A 15,037-nucleotide genomic window follows, 5' to 3' on the forward strand; every position below is an offset into this window, starting at 1 on the left:
AAATCTATGAAACATCTATTTGTGATGAATGCTGATATTTTCTATTTTGTTTCACTAAAAATCAAAGGCCGGTGTTGATCCACAAACTGAGTTTATGATCCACAGTTTGGAAAATGAACACTAGCGTACTAGATTTAAAAAATGAAATTAACCAAAACAAAACCAACAATAAAATAAAAAATGTCCTCAGCATTATTTTTTTGCCACTTCTTTCCACGCATCCACATGCTTATCAAGAGTTCCTCTCATCTTGTCATTATCATACCACAAGTTTTTCTGACACCATCACTTTTCAACGTTTTCTCATTTTCATGGATTTACAATTCTCTCCCTTATTTTCATATCGCCCTCTCTGTGAAGCTTTCCCAATTCTTCTAGCTAGTTACTCTTTGAGTTGCCTCTGCTCTGACTCGTCAATGGTGTACTGACCTCTATTATATCTATTAGATGCTATTTTTATGGCTTAAATGTCCATTTGCTAATTATACCACTTAAATGTTTCAATTGTTTAAATGTCCATCAATTTCAGCAAACCTTGGATTATATGTGAATAGATTAGGATTGTATCAATTTCAATATCCTGAGCACCTAGCATAGAGCCTGACACACAGCAGCTCCAAAAGTAAAAGTTTGCTGAATAAATGTGTCGATTTTAAAGGTTAGGTGAAATGTAGAGAGGTGTCAAACTGCACAAGATGTTCAGGTTTTCTAAGATAAAGGTAATCTCCCTGGTGTGATTCCGTCCTGCACAGCTGTTCTCTTGAGCAGTGGTCCTTTATCTCCATCTGTCTTCTCTCCCACCTAAGTGCGTCCTGACACCCGATGGACGATGATGGACATGAGTCCCCTGAGGCCCCAGAACTATCTTTTTGGTTGTGAACTAAAGGCCGACAAAGATGATCACTTTAAGGTGGATAATAATGAAAATGAGCAACAGTTATGTTTAAGAACGGTCAGCTTAGGGGCTGGTGCAAAGGATAAATTGCACATTGTTGAAGCAGAGGCAATGAGTTACGAAGGCAGTCCAATTAAAGTAACATTGGCAGCTTTGAAAATGTCTGTACAGCCCATGGTTTCCCTTGGGGGCTTTGAAATAACACCATCAGTGGTCTTACGGCGTAAGTGTGGTTCAGGGCCAGTGCATGTTAGTGGACAGCATTTAGTAGCTGGGGAGGAAGATACAGAGTCAGAAGATGAAGAGGAGGAGGATGTGAAACTCGTTAAGTGTATCTGGAAAGCGATCTGCCCCTGGAGGTGGTAGCAAGGTTCCACAGAAAAAAGTAAAACTTGCTGCTGATGAAGATGATGATTTTGATGATGATGATGATTTTGATGATGAGGAAGCTGAAGAAAAAGCGCCAGTGAAGAAATTTATATGAGATACTCCAGCCAAAAATGCACAAAAGTCAAATCAGAATGGAAAAGACTCAAAACCATCAACACCAAGATCAAAAGGACAAGAATCCTTCAAAACAGGAAAAAACTCCTAAAACACCCAAAGGACCTAGTTCTGTAGAAGACATTAAAGCAAAAATGCAAGCAAGTATAGAAAAAGGTGGTTCTCTTCCTAAAGTGGAAGCCAAGTTCATGAATTATGTGAAGAATTGCTTCCAGATGACTGACCAGAGGCTATTCAAGATCTCTGGCAGTGGAGGAAGTCTCTTTAAGAAAACAGTTTAAACAATTTGTTAAAAATTTTCCATCTGATTTCATTTTTGTAACAGTTGATATCTGGCTGTCCTTTTTATAAGGCAGAGTGAGAACCTTCCCCACCATGTTTGATAAATGTTGTCCAGATTCCATTGCCAAGAATGTGTTGTCCAAAATGCCTGTTTGGTTTTCAGAGATGGAACTCCACCCTTTGCTTGGTTTTAAGTATGTATGGAATGTTATGCTAGGACATAGTAGTAGCAGTGGTCAGACATGGAAATGGTGGGTAGACAAAAATATACATGTAAAATAAAAGTATTTTAATAAAGCCAAAAAATGATAAAGGTAATCACATAAGAAGATTCTTCTCTTGGGTGCAACAGCTAGGGTAGCCTCCCAAGCCCTGTGTGGTAGTAGTCAGTATCACTACTACGGTTTGAATATTTTCCCTCCAAAACTGATGTTGAAATTTAATTGCCATTGTGACAGTATTAAGGGGTGGGAGCTTTAGGAGGTGATTAGGATTGAGGGCTCCACACTCACGAGTGGGTTTGGTTCCCTTATAAAAGTGGGAGATCAGCCCCTTTTTGATCTTTCTTGCCCTCTCATCGTCCATCATGTGATGACATATCAAGTAGGCCCTCGCCAGGGGCTGACACCTTAATGTTAGACTTCTTAGTCTCCAGCACTGTGAGCCAATACATTTTTGTGCATTACATATTATTACCTAGTCTTAGGTACTTTGTTACAGCAGTACAAAACATATTAAGAGAGTTACCTACTTATCTTTTCTGAACATCATTACAATTCCATTTCAAAATTTCTGCTCTTAATGATATCCCAAGGAGACTATAAAATATTTCCATAGTTCAGCCACTTTTCAACGAAATTATCTTGGGTGGTCATGTACTCGTTAAATTGCCCTGACCATTCTTTGAAGGATAGCACTGGTTATGAGATTAAATCTGAAAGTTCCTATGAACTATCAGTTGAATGAATTTGCTTATTACAGCATATATCTTAATCATATGTTCATAAGCCTCCATTAAGCCAGGCTGCACAGTTTATTTTTTAACAATTGCACTGTTTTAAAGTTACAGTTATTTCAGCAATCCGTTACTAGTATTTAAAAGTACACACATTGTCCTTTTGTAAATACATACAACAGCCATAAATTATAAAAAAATAGAAATTCAAGGATAAAATGTTTGAAAAATGTGTTATTTAAGATTAGCAGTAAAATTGGATTTTCAAATAAATCCATGTTAACTAGGATTTACAATACAAGCCTGTACTATTAGTTGTAAAGCCAGGATTTTGAGAACTACGCTGCCACATGAAATTTATTCATTTTCACAGCCTGCACACATTTTAATGTCTGAGTAGCAATAAGAACAAATTACCAAAAAACCTTTTAATAGGGTATAATAAATTAAGACTGAATGGTAATGCAAACGTGGGTGCAACAGGACAAAATGATGAATCTCATATAATGACCCAACAACACTTAGAGTGTGGAAACAACGTTGGTATTCTGGGATATAAGACCACAGTTGATCCTAATTGTTTTTCCCTTGTCAAATAGAAATTGCACATCAATCTCAAAGTATTACAAACTGTTCATTACATGCAAATGGTTATGTTCTGCAGGCTCTCCAAGGGGACTCAACCTTCTTTACAAAAGGAGCCAGGCTAGAAGCAGAGTTTCTCTAATGACAGTATGTATCCATTAGAGTTCCTCATTTATAAGCAACAGAGACTGCCTCTGATTCCCAAAGTCAGGTTTTCCCAAGTGAGACTAGGTATCCCAGAGGTGTAATGGAGGACTGTCATTTAGGGGACAGGAAAAATAATAGCTGGAAAAACAACCCACCATTTGTCCTAGGCCAGATCCAGTACTTTCTGGAGTGTTTACTTCCTGCACTTTGCTTTAGATGTTGTGCCTTAAGATGTTGAACTCATGAGACCGTGAGCTCATAAAGAGAAAAGGAGCTCTTAGCTCGGTATTCCTAGCAGCAAGCAGTATCTGCTTTGCACACAGTAGTATCACAATATATGTTTGTTACATGGGTTCTGGTATTTAACATATGCTCCAATGGGTAAGAGAATGGCACCATGATATTGTTAAAGTATCAGACAATGTGAAAATTTTAAGTGCTCTGTACACAGAAGAGGTGAAGGAAGCTCAATGCAAGAGAGAAGGTTTTGGCTATGAAAAGCAAGAAGGACAAACTTGGGGATCATTTGTCTCAGGTAATACAATGAAAGTATGATTTTTAAATTTATTTATGTATTTATTCATTCTACTGAATATTACATTTTCAAATTATGAATCAATTTTTCTAGGTACTGAGGTATATGGGTGATCAAGAAAGACCTAGTACCCAAAATACTTTCATTCTAATGGAAAAGATAATAAACATGAAAACACATACTACAGTTTCATCAAGTGACAGTGTTATGAAGAAAGTTCAGCAGATCTCCCAGAAAGAGTTCAATGTTGTGTGTGTGCATGTATGTGTATGTGTGTGTTTTCTTTGAGATGGGGGAGTTACAAAAGGCATATCTGTGAATATAAAATTAGAACTCTAAAGTATATAAAGGGAAGTGTACAAAAATTCTGAGAGGGAGTAGATTGGGACATGGTGAGAAATTGGAGATAGGGTAGACCCCTCTGGTAGAGAGAAAAGCAAATTTAAAGGTAGAAACAAGCATTTGAGGGAATAGTAAGAAGGTATGTGAGAAGAGAACACCAAGATCAACATAGCTGGAACATCCTCCTTGCAAAGTATTATTTCATGAAACTTACTTCTATTAACTTTAATCTTATATTTCATTAAATGACAATTTCTACTTCTCATTGCTTCCATAATGACGGTGAGCAGTTTTGTTTTTATTTTTTCTATTTGGAATTTGCAATCAGCATTCTTCTCGTTTTTTGTAGGCTCTTACTCTCTTGATAATTTCATGCTCTAAGAATGGGAATCCCTTAGGGATGACATGTTTATCATGCATTTTAAGCAGTTCTTTACTGTGGTTACTACAGTAAGTTATGTTTTTTGTTCTTGCTTCTTTCCAATAACGTATGAAAATCTGTCATCTTCTTAAACATGCCATGCTGGACAACAGAACTCTAATAACAAGCCACTGAAATTATCCAATTATTTTAATATACTTATTTCTGAAAGATACACTTGATGGGCAAGGATTTAAAGCCCCTCTCTGAATTTCTGCCTGGTACCACACTCCCAGTAAATCTGTTATTTACTACTTCTGAAAAGATGTATAGGAGCCAAAAAGTTGCAGAGGAGTTTCTAAGCAGCAATAAAAGGGTAACAATATTCACGCAAGGATGAAGTGCCCAACTGTTTAACTGTATTAAGAGACTTAACTCTCATGCCGCTACCAGCTAATAACTTTGAAAAGCTCATTTTAAAATGTATTCCCACACTTACACATTGCTGTAACCTTAAAGTAAGTGACTAGAGACAAATTCTCTTAGCAGTAAATTTTCCCGCGGATTCCCTTATGCTAGTGTATGTCTTCTGTTACAGAAACCGGGATAGCTTTGTGACCACAAAACAAAATCTTAGGAAATTTTATTACTGCTGGGGAAATACAAAGGACAAGCAATGGTATGAATTATTCTTAACATTAGGATCCCAGTGAAGGGCAACAGACGGTAGAAATATTTACTCAAGTGATTTTTCCATCAAAGTTTCTATCAGCATTTGAATCTCAGCAGTGTGGCTGTTAAGAAGCCGTCAAACTCAGCAGCCAGCTGGTGAAATCAACAATGTAAAAACTGACTATACAGACAATATACTTGTATCTGATTTTTTTACATCATATGCCTTTTTCTAGATATCCTTTAATTCAATCTGTATTAATATAAATTCACTTACCTCCTATAGAGTTCTTTGAGGCAGTAGATTGCCATGTAGGTGTATCCTAATAAAAATACGAAAACTCATTCTCTGTAGCAGATACTGTCAGTGACCTATGCACATCTATTCAGCACTCATCATTTTTGTACAAGTCAATGACCTTTCAACGGCAGTACCTGTTATATAAGGGCTTTCTGGGCTGCGAGTGCTGAAAGCAAGGCGAGAAGAGTGAGAAAATCTGGGTATTTCCATTAAGAGGAGGACAGTCTTTTCATGGACTCGCTTGTCTCAAACTTTGGAGCAGGAGTCACTCCAACTCCATTGTGCTCTGTGAATCTAAACTCTTCAGAATTGGGTCCTTTAAAAAGTGCTTTAGAATTTTCTTCAATCACTAACAACCATGGTAAGGCAAAGCTGAAGAGCAGCTAAAGGGAGAGCTGAAGAGCAGCTAAACTTGTCTTTGACATTTTTGTACTCTTTTTTTGCCTTCTCTCAACTCCAAAGCACCAGTGCACTCTTTCTTTTTCCCCTTTGTTCCTCATCTGGGAGATCACAGCAGGTCACCATGCGATAACTACATGCTTTATATGTAATTTTCCATTCTCTCTGGACATTTCACATTTGAGAAAAGGGAGTGTATTTTTCTTAAATAGAATATGACATTAAACTATAAGTTTTTCAACATTTGATGGTGGGACCATGTGAACATTAAAATATGACGTATATAATCCATATTTACTTCTGTATGCTCAATGACAATGAATAAATTTTTACTTTCATATCACAAAGTAAACAGTTTCTTATTACATTTCTTTACAGCAACATATATAAATATGTTGCACATTTACCATATAACATAGGTTATGGAGCAGTAAAACACAATAACATTGCAAAAGATACCAGAAAACCAATTAGCTTAACCTTAACAAGACTATATTTTTTCCCTAAAAACAGCAGTTTATTCATGTCAAAATAACACACTGGTGTTTCGCTCCCCATGTTTGCTTAACATCTGTTGGTTTAAAGCCTAAAAAATTTCATCTAAACAATACCACTACTGTTAATGTCTTAAGGTCGATTTCAAATGGAATACCTTAAGATTTTAGGGTCTCAGGCTTGTATGTCTGTGACAATGTTCTTTAGGAAATACTGGTCATTTTTAATATGGTCCATTCAGCAGCATTATTTCATAAAACAGATGCCATTTCCATTAATAAAAATATTCAGCTGCTTTAAATACTTAATCTAATGGTAATTGTTATTGTTTCTACTGGCAACTACAAACATTTTCCATCTCATTCTACTATAGCCCATGTTTTAAAACTTATCTTTTCCTAGTCTCCAAGAACATGCTAGATTTAAATGTTAGGCATTTTATAATTTCTACTTTCCTATTTTCACAGAAGGTACTTGAAAGCACACAAATTCACCCTGTCACTATATGAGCTAACATTATTTGTGTCACTTTCCTTCATGGTGTTCAGCTTTTCCTTTGAAAACTCCCATTAACATTTCTTCTTGTTAGTTAGGAAATGAGTAGGCAGAAGTGTCAGCTATCTGAAACAGATGCATTTGGCTGAATTGGAATTTTCCTCAATTTCTAATCCAAGAGCCCTTATGCTTTGAGAAGAAATTATACTACATAAAAATAAGGTTTTATGAAATTTCCAGGTTGGTTTTTCTGCACTGTGGATGTTTAGAGACAATAATTCGGTAAATAAGTTTTAGTTTGTATTGATATGAACTAATCACTTATAAAGAGTGATTAGTTATAATAGGGGCTTACATTTAATGAGTAATTGTTTTGTGCAAAATGCTATTCCAAGTGGCTTTATACACATCTCATTTATATTTCCATTTTAGAGAAGAGAAATCAGAGACATGAAAAGAATTAAGATATTTTCACAAGATTCTACAACTATTAAGCTAAAGGACCTGGGATTTGAATCCAATCTTTCTGAGTCCAGCATTTAACCTCTTAACCCACTTTCTAAACTTCTATTAGAGCCTAATGTGGATTGTCACTATTTTGGTGGTTGATAAAACTTTGTATACGCACTCAATTACTGCTTGTTTAGTGAATGCATTAAGAGATGCAGATATCATTCAATGAATTTAATAAAACAATTTGAGTGGCATATAACATGATCAATATTTTTCTCAGGTAAAAAATGTGATATTTTTAGAGAGGTTCCCCATAGTGGCATGGTACATTGCTTTAGAAGATCTTCAAAAAGCACTAATTCATATATTTAATTTTGTCTTTTACTTGTGACAGAGGAAAAAAAATAGAGTTGCATGGAACCAGGTTATCTTTCTGCCGCTATTGGCAGTCAGTATATTTTGAATGACAACACTAAGTTTCAGTTAAAGCACTAAATTCTCTCATTTAAAGTGAAAAAAATATGATGCAATTTGATCAAAATATATAGGGACAAGTTTACAACATATACCTATTTGTTTATTTCATATATAAAAGTTATTTCTTTACTGAAAATTGTACATATGAGGCTTCAAACTCCAATGTGCTTCTGCGAGTGTTTGTTTAATATATGGGCTGCTTGGTTGATTTTTTTTCACAGTATCCATTACTGGCTCATGCCAAACAATTGTCTGCTAACAGCCACTGTCTACATCCGGTTTTCTAAAATAATTTCATAGTAAATATTGAAACTCATTCTCTTATTCATTATTAGTCAATCAACAATGGCCAAGATAGCAGAAATTACCAAAGCTTTGATTTGCCTTATCAATGAAGGTATCTTACAGGGTTGATTTTACCCATTTTAAGATAATTACTCAGAATGGAAAGATAACCTAAGGTACATTATGTGCGTGTATATGTATTCGTGTGTGTGCACGCTCACGTGTGTGCATGTGTGTGTGCACATGTTCATATACATGATTTTGGACATAAAATAAACAGGAAAGAAATACCTTAACTGTTTGGGGGGTTTGTGATATCATCCACAGCTCTTTTCTGAAAGAATTTTTCCTTGGACATCTAGAATGATTTTTCTTATTTCATCTATAGATTGAGAAAAAAAATAGACTAAAGAAAATAGTCTTTTTAAAATTATCCAATTGGCTGGGCATGGTGGCTCACGTCTGTAATCCCAGCACTTTGGGAGGCTGAGACAGGCAGATCACCTGAGGTCGGAGATCTAGACCAGCCTGACCAACATGGTGAAATCTCGTCTCTACTAAAAATACAAAAATTAGCCAGGCGTGGTGGTGGGCACCTGTAATCCCAGCTTCTCGGGAGGCTGAGGCAGGAGAATTGCTTGAAGCCTGGAGGCAGAGGTTGCAGTGAGCTGAGATCATGCCACTCCGGCCTGGGTGACAAAAGCAAAATTCCATCTCAAAAAAAAAAAAATTATCCAATTGAGGGGAAAAGTTTTGATAAAATTTTCATCAATTTCAACTAAACCACACTGTCAAGAAATGAGGACCATTAGACATTCTCTGAAAATTTAAAATTAAGATATATTCACAAAATTGTGTAATGTTAATGTATTAAAAGATCAAATTACATCAAAATAGTTTGTTTTGGACTTGTTTTCAAGTTGGAGTAAAGGAGGCTGAACTTAATCTCCTGCCTGAAACACCTGAAACACTTAAAAAAAAAAAAAGACAAAATATATACTACAATGGTTTTCAACACATTGAACATCAGACATTGAAGGACAGTGATCCTTGCCAGGAGGCTTTTGTTAAAAGATGAAGCTGAAAGTTTCAGCAGCCCAAGGTTGACTAGTGATCACAGGGCAAAATACCAGAGAGGTGATACATACGCAGAGGAAATTTTGGAGATTTGTAGAAACCTTTATTTTATTCTTCAGCTGAGTCTTGATCAGTTCATGTATGCAAGAAAACCACTCAAAGCTAAGGAAAGAAATTCACAAAAGAATTAAAGGGAACAATCACCAGAGCTCACATGTGGCTAGTAATACCACCTGTTCCCACGAGCCCCAGTGAAAAATTTTATCATTCACAGGGCATCAGAGAGAGTACTCAGAAGGGTTTTGCCTCAGTAATGGAGAAAAAGTAGCCCTAAACTTATACTGTTCTGGTCATAACAAAGCATAAAAGGAAGATTCTCAAAAGATCAAATTGTTTCCAAGTAAATTAACTGTGTTCCAGAACAAGGGTTGAGAATATTTATTTCAATATATTTGAATTTATTTGAAGTATCGAGCACTCACTAAGTTAAAATTCACAATGTCTGGCATATAGTCAAAAATTACCAGTCATCCAAAGAAGCAGTAAAACAACACCCTTAATGAGGAGAAAAATAAATTAATTTAAATTAACCCAGAATAGACACAGATGATAAAGTTAGTAGAGAAGAATATTCTCACACTTATTATATCTGTATTCCATATAATCAAGAAAGTAAAGACTGAACATGTTGAGTAGACACATGGAAGAAATAAAAAGACCCAACTTATACTTCTAAGAGATGAAAATATCTGATGTTAAAAATATATACTACATGGGATTAGCCATAGATTAGATTTTGAAAAAGATTAGTCAATTTGACAACAGAGATTATATAAAATAAATTATAGAGAAAAGAGATTAAACAGAAAATGAACATAACATCAGTGAGTAGTGGGGCAGCTTTAAGGAGCCTAATAAATGTACAATTGGAGTTCCATTTTTTAAAAAAAAATGGTTGAAAGGTTTCTAAATTTGATGAAATGTTAAATGCACAGATTCAAGAGCTTAACTGACTTCAAGAACAAGAAACATGAAGAAAACTACACCAAGTTACATCAAAACAAATTGCTTCATCGTAAAAGTACTCCCTAATAAACCTTCTACATACAAATCTCCATTTTACAATGGCTTTCCAAGAAACCCAGCCTGAAATATGTAGCAAAATTCATACCGAACAACCATCCTCCAAAGAGTAGAATGGAGGTACCTTTACAAATTTCTATGTTACTTGATTTTTTTTCACAATAAGTACTAATTTTATAATAAAATATAAATTAAAATATATAACTACCTTGGGTTGGATATCATTGAAAATGGCAAGTGGTTTCTATATCTACCCCAAAACGTTTTATATAACTCTAATATATTTCTGCCTCTCAGGCAGAGACCCCATTATGCTACATTGGCCCAAAATTCACTTCAGTGCTATTTTAAAAATGTATCTTCTATATTAAAGCAGATTGGGAATCCATACATTTCCTCTCTATACAAATGCCAACGCTGGTGTGCATACAAGTTTGATTGATATACATATAATTACACAAGATTTTAAAAATATTTTCTGTGTTTAAATAGCTTATCATATAAATAGGTGTTTAAATGCTTAACTCCTTAATATCAAAAGGCATATTCACTATGGAAACATATTTGGGAATGAAGACTTGTAAAGTCAAATGTGATATTGCTTTTGTGAATCCAGCATTTTGAAATATCTAAAGTATTTAATAAACTACTGGGTGTTTTTTGCCCTCATCTGTCTTAATCAGTATTTTCTGGCATTAAAAATTGGCTACAATTCAAATCCACTTGATTGACTATTGCAACATGAACAATTTGAGCTAAAAAAGATGCAAAAATAATTAAGCCTTTGTGTAATAAACACAGTGTTTCTTATGCCTAAACTATGTATTTTAGCAACCAAATTATATCCTGGACAATCTAATCTATCTTTACCTGCATATTCAAAGGACACCACAAGTTGAAATTAAACTATACACTGGTTATCATCCATATGCTGCTTCTCTATTAACATAAACCATAAAGAAGGCAATAAGTACCAACAATTAACTCTGCATTGTTTTGGCCTCTGGACTATTTCAGAAGGCATTTTGTCAATAGAATATATAGAAATATTGCTATATCACCACAAAATTGTCTTTAGGGAAACAGAACTGTAATTTTATCATGATGGATATTTCTAGCAACTTCATTTTAGCTAAGTATGCCACAAGTTCTCCTTCTGGAAAGGTTCCAACATAAAGCCAAAATACACACTGCCCCAAAGCCACAAAACACCTTGCTGTTACGATGCTTCCCTTTGTCACAGATTCAATTATATTTTGCAGTTTATCAGATAAACCAGCTCCGTCCAGGCAGACTCTCTCATCCTGACACAAGAAGTCCATAGCACAGTTCTCTAATATTATCATTATGATAATTTTCTTTCTAGTAATATAATGATGACAACAAAAGTCAAAAGTAATTTCCATCACCCTTTACAACCTGAACTTTAAGAAGTTAAACAGTCCAGATGTGCTGAAGATAAATACAATTTAGAAAAAACAAATCAAAGACTTACCTTAAGGTACCATTTGTATTTAGCATGTTCCCAATTCTCAGGAATTTGTGTCTTTCTGAGAAACTGTTCAGCTTCTGTTAGCCACTGATTAAATATCTTTATATCATAATGAAAACGCCGCCATTTCTCAACAGATCTGTCAAATCGCCTGCAGGTAAAAAATATGGATCAAGAAAAATAAATGGAATATGTAAAACAGATTATAGAAATATAGCATATATTTTTTGGTTATACTGACAAAAGATATCACTCTGATAGTTTATTGCATTTGTAGAGTTTAGTTTCAAGTAACAAATAAAAATTAATATCTACACCTAGCATGTACCCACAACATTTAAAAAAAATACTCAATACAAAAGATGATTTTAAATTGAAGGTTGCAATTTTTCCCCTTAAAATGAATATATTTATTGATTAACAGAAAGATAAAGCAACTATTTTGGACTATTAGCAAAAATATATTTTTTTAATTCTAGAAATTTACAAATATCTTAACATTGTAATAAATTATTTGGAAGCAATATATTCAATTTCAAAATATTTTTGGATAAAAATTAAATTACTTCATAAATTCTATCACTTTCAATATTATTCTTGATCCAAAACTGTCTATTCATCAATTGAAAGGAGTAATAAGTTCTAGTGTTCTATTGCATAGTAAGATGAACAAAGTTACCAATATTGTACTGTATATTTCAAAATAGTGAAAGTTAATTTTAAATTTTCTCACCACAGAGAAATTATAAATGTTTGAGGCCATGGATATGCTAAGAAACGTGATTTGATCATTACACAATGAAACATTACACTGAAACATCACACTGTACCCCATAAACACATATAGTTATTACAAATAAAACTTTAAAAATACAACTAAAATACCATTATCACACCAATAAATCAATAATTCATCACTATCATTAAGGATTCTGTCAATATTTAAAATAAGATGACAGATGTAATTCATATTGTAGCCTCACATGTAAGCATTAAATAACCGATATACTAAACTATGCGATGCCTTCTTTAATCCTTCTTATTTTATTGTAGTCACTAAAATTTTAGATTGGAATACTGCAGGAACTTAGTACAAGTCAAATGTGTTAATAGTGCACACGGAAAGAATATTAGGAAACAAGTATTTTGTCACCTTCCAGTCATAAAAGAGACTGAGGCAGAAATAATATGAACCAGGGCTATATGTTTACCTAAGACAGTTGCACATAAGAATCAACTGGGGCATTTAAAACACAGCAACAACAATAACCAAACAGTGATCCTGGGGCTCCACTCCAGACCAACTTAATCAGTATTTCTGGAGGTTGGACACTGACACTGTTATTTTTCAAAGCATCCAGGTGATTTCAATGTACAGTCAAGGTGAAAAACACTGCCATAAAGTAAGATTTGAAATCTTATTGGGCTTACAGTCTACCAGATTTCCTGGGGCCTGTCCAAGCAAGCATTTGTGAGCACTAAACCAATAGCCATCCTAAAGATTACCAGCTATGGTGCTGCCTCAGAGTACAGGAATCTGTCAAGCTTTTCTGAACTCTATTCTTAAGAAGCAATGGATCATACTTTTGAATACCATGATATCTTTTCAGTCCTCTACCTTCATTCAGGAATTTAAAGTAACACTAGAATTTTTAAATTGCTACATCTGCCTACTGATGTACTGGGCAGAGAAAGGAATTAACATTTATTAAACAGTTACTAATAGCCAGGCACCGGGCTCTGTGCTTTTATAGTGCCAGACATATCATTTCATTGACACCTACAATAACCCTGCAGCATAGCAATTATTATTCCCATTTTCCATTGGAGAAAACAGAGGCCAAATAATTTGCCAAAAGGTGAAAATGATATTAAATAGTAGAGAGAGGCTTCTAACCCAAATATCTCTTGTTTCAATGGCACCTTTCTACCAGCGCACATGCTCTCTTGTGAAATTATTTTTCCAAGATGAAGCTTCACCTTATCAGTTAAACAATTAAAAGTGATAGTTCTAGAGGTTTTTTCCCCTTACTTTTATTAACTACCTAAAATTTAATAATGTATCTACATGTACTTTGCATTCAGACATTGTATTTAATGAATAATTAATTATATGCTTAACCTTTAAAATCATGTAAAACAGACAGCATTTTGGTAGCATAAAAAAGGCAACCGAAGGTAGCCAAAGAGGTATTCTCTAACTATATATAGTTAGTGAAAAACAAGAATGTTACTTTTGATGATTTATGGTATTCTAGAGTTATTCAGATACAATATATCCTTCCACAACAAAATGATCTTGGGAATGTTTTTGTATGTTTACTAATAATTTAGCATTCATATATTTTCAGTGGTATATAACACACAATAAATGACCTACGAATATATCATAAGAGTTTATTCCCTTTAAAAATGAATTGCACATTGCATATGTTACATGCATTTGCATCACTGTAGTCAAAGAGTTGCTTTTGAATGAGAATCTAAACATCTATGCAACATAGGTAGCATTGTTCCATATAGGTGAGACTATATTTATTTTAATTTTATTATATAATTTTTCTATATTTTTCAATCTGTCTACAATGTGCTTTTCATATTTTGAGAGTCAGAAAAATGAAATAATTTTAAAATTCTTTTAAATGGCAGTCTCATATGCAAATGACTGCTAACTCGAACCCTCCTCCTGCTACCACCGTCTGAGAAACAGTCAGCAGCTGACCAGAGCACAGAGAAGTACCTGTTGGTCACGACTTACCACTCCACCTTTGTAGCAACCATCAGTCTCCACTCTTGGTTTACTGTTTTTCCTACCCAATCACTTGAACTATACTTTTGCCAACACTTTTAGCTACTAGGAGGTGACTGTTTCTCCGACATACTGCTATAAATGCCCATTCTTCATATCAGGGTCCTGTATACCCCAAAGATTTTCAAATTCAAACCTGTTGCACAGACTTGTTTCTCAATCACTCATCATATTGGTAATTGCCATCCTCTACCAAATTCAAAAAATCCCCCTCACCCTGAATTTTTTCCTTTTTACAAGTTATCTACAAGTTATCTTTCCTTTCCATTCTCCCAAGAGAAGAAAACCATAAGGGTTCATACACTTGATCATGGTACCCGTAGCTCTGTAAGACAGAGCTGGAGGTAGGAAGAGAAGGGGAACAGGCCTTCCATTTACACCATTGTTCCAGGC

The 15,037-nt window shown here is 34.5% G+C and overlaps 1 protein-coding gene and 1 pseudogene across 4 annotated transcripts in view; one reads left to right on the forward strand and one right to left on the reverse strand.

The window, feature by feature from the left end:
- Positions 1–15,037, reverse strand: part of DMD (dystrophin) — a 2,105,574-nt gene that overhangs the window by 1,093,617 nt on the left and 996,920 nt on the right. For all 4 annotated transcript variants that reach the window (XM_054470954.2, XM_063660502.1, XM_054470953.2 and 1 more), the window contains exon 44: positions 11,839–11,986. In XM_054470954.2, the coding sequence (XP_054326929.1) occupies positions 11,839–11,986 (148 nt within the window). The remainder of the gene's footprint in view (positions 1–11,838; positions 11,987–15,037) is intronic.
- Positions 871–1,730, forward strand: LOC129023992 (nucleophosmin-like; annotated as a pseudogene).

The sequence above is a fragment of the Pongo pygmaeus genome, chromosome X, assembly GCF_028885625.2.
Source record: "Pongo pygmaeus isolate AG05252 chromosome X, NHGRI_mPonPyg2-v2.0_pri, whole genome shotgun sequence".
NCBI lineage: Eukaryota > Metazoa > Chordata > Mammalia > Primates > Hominidae > Pongo > Pongo pygmaeus.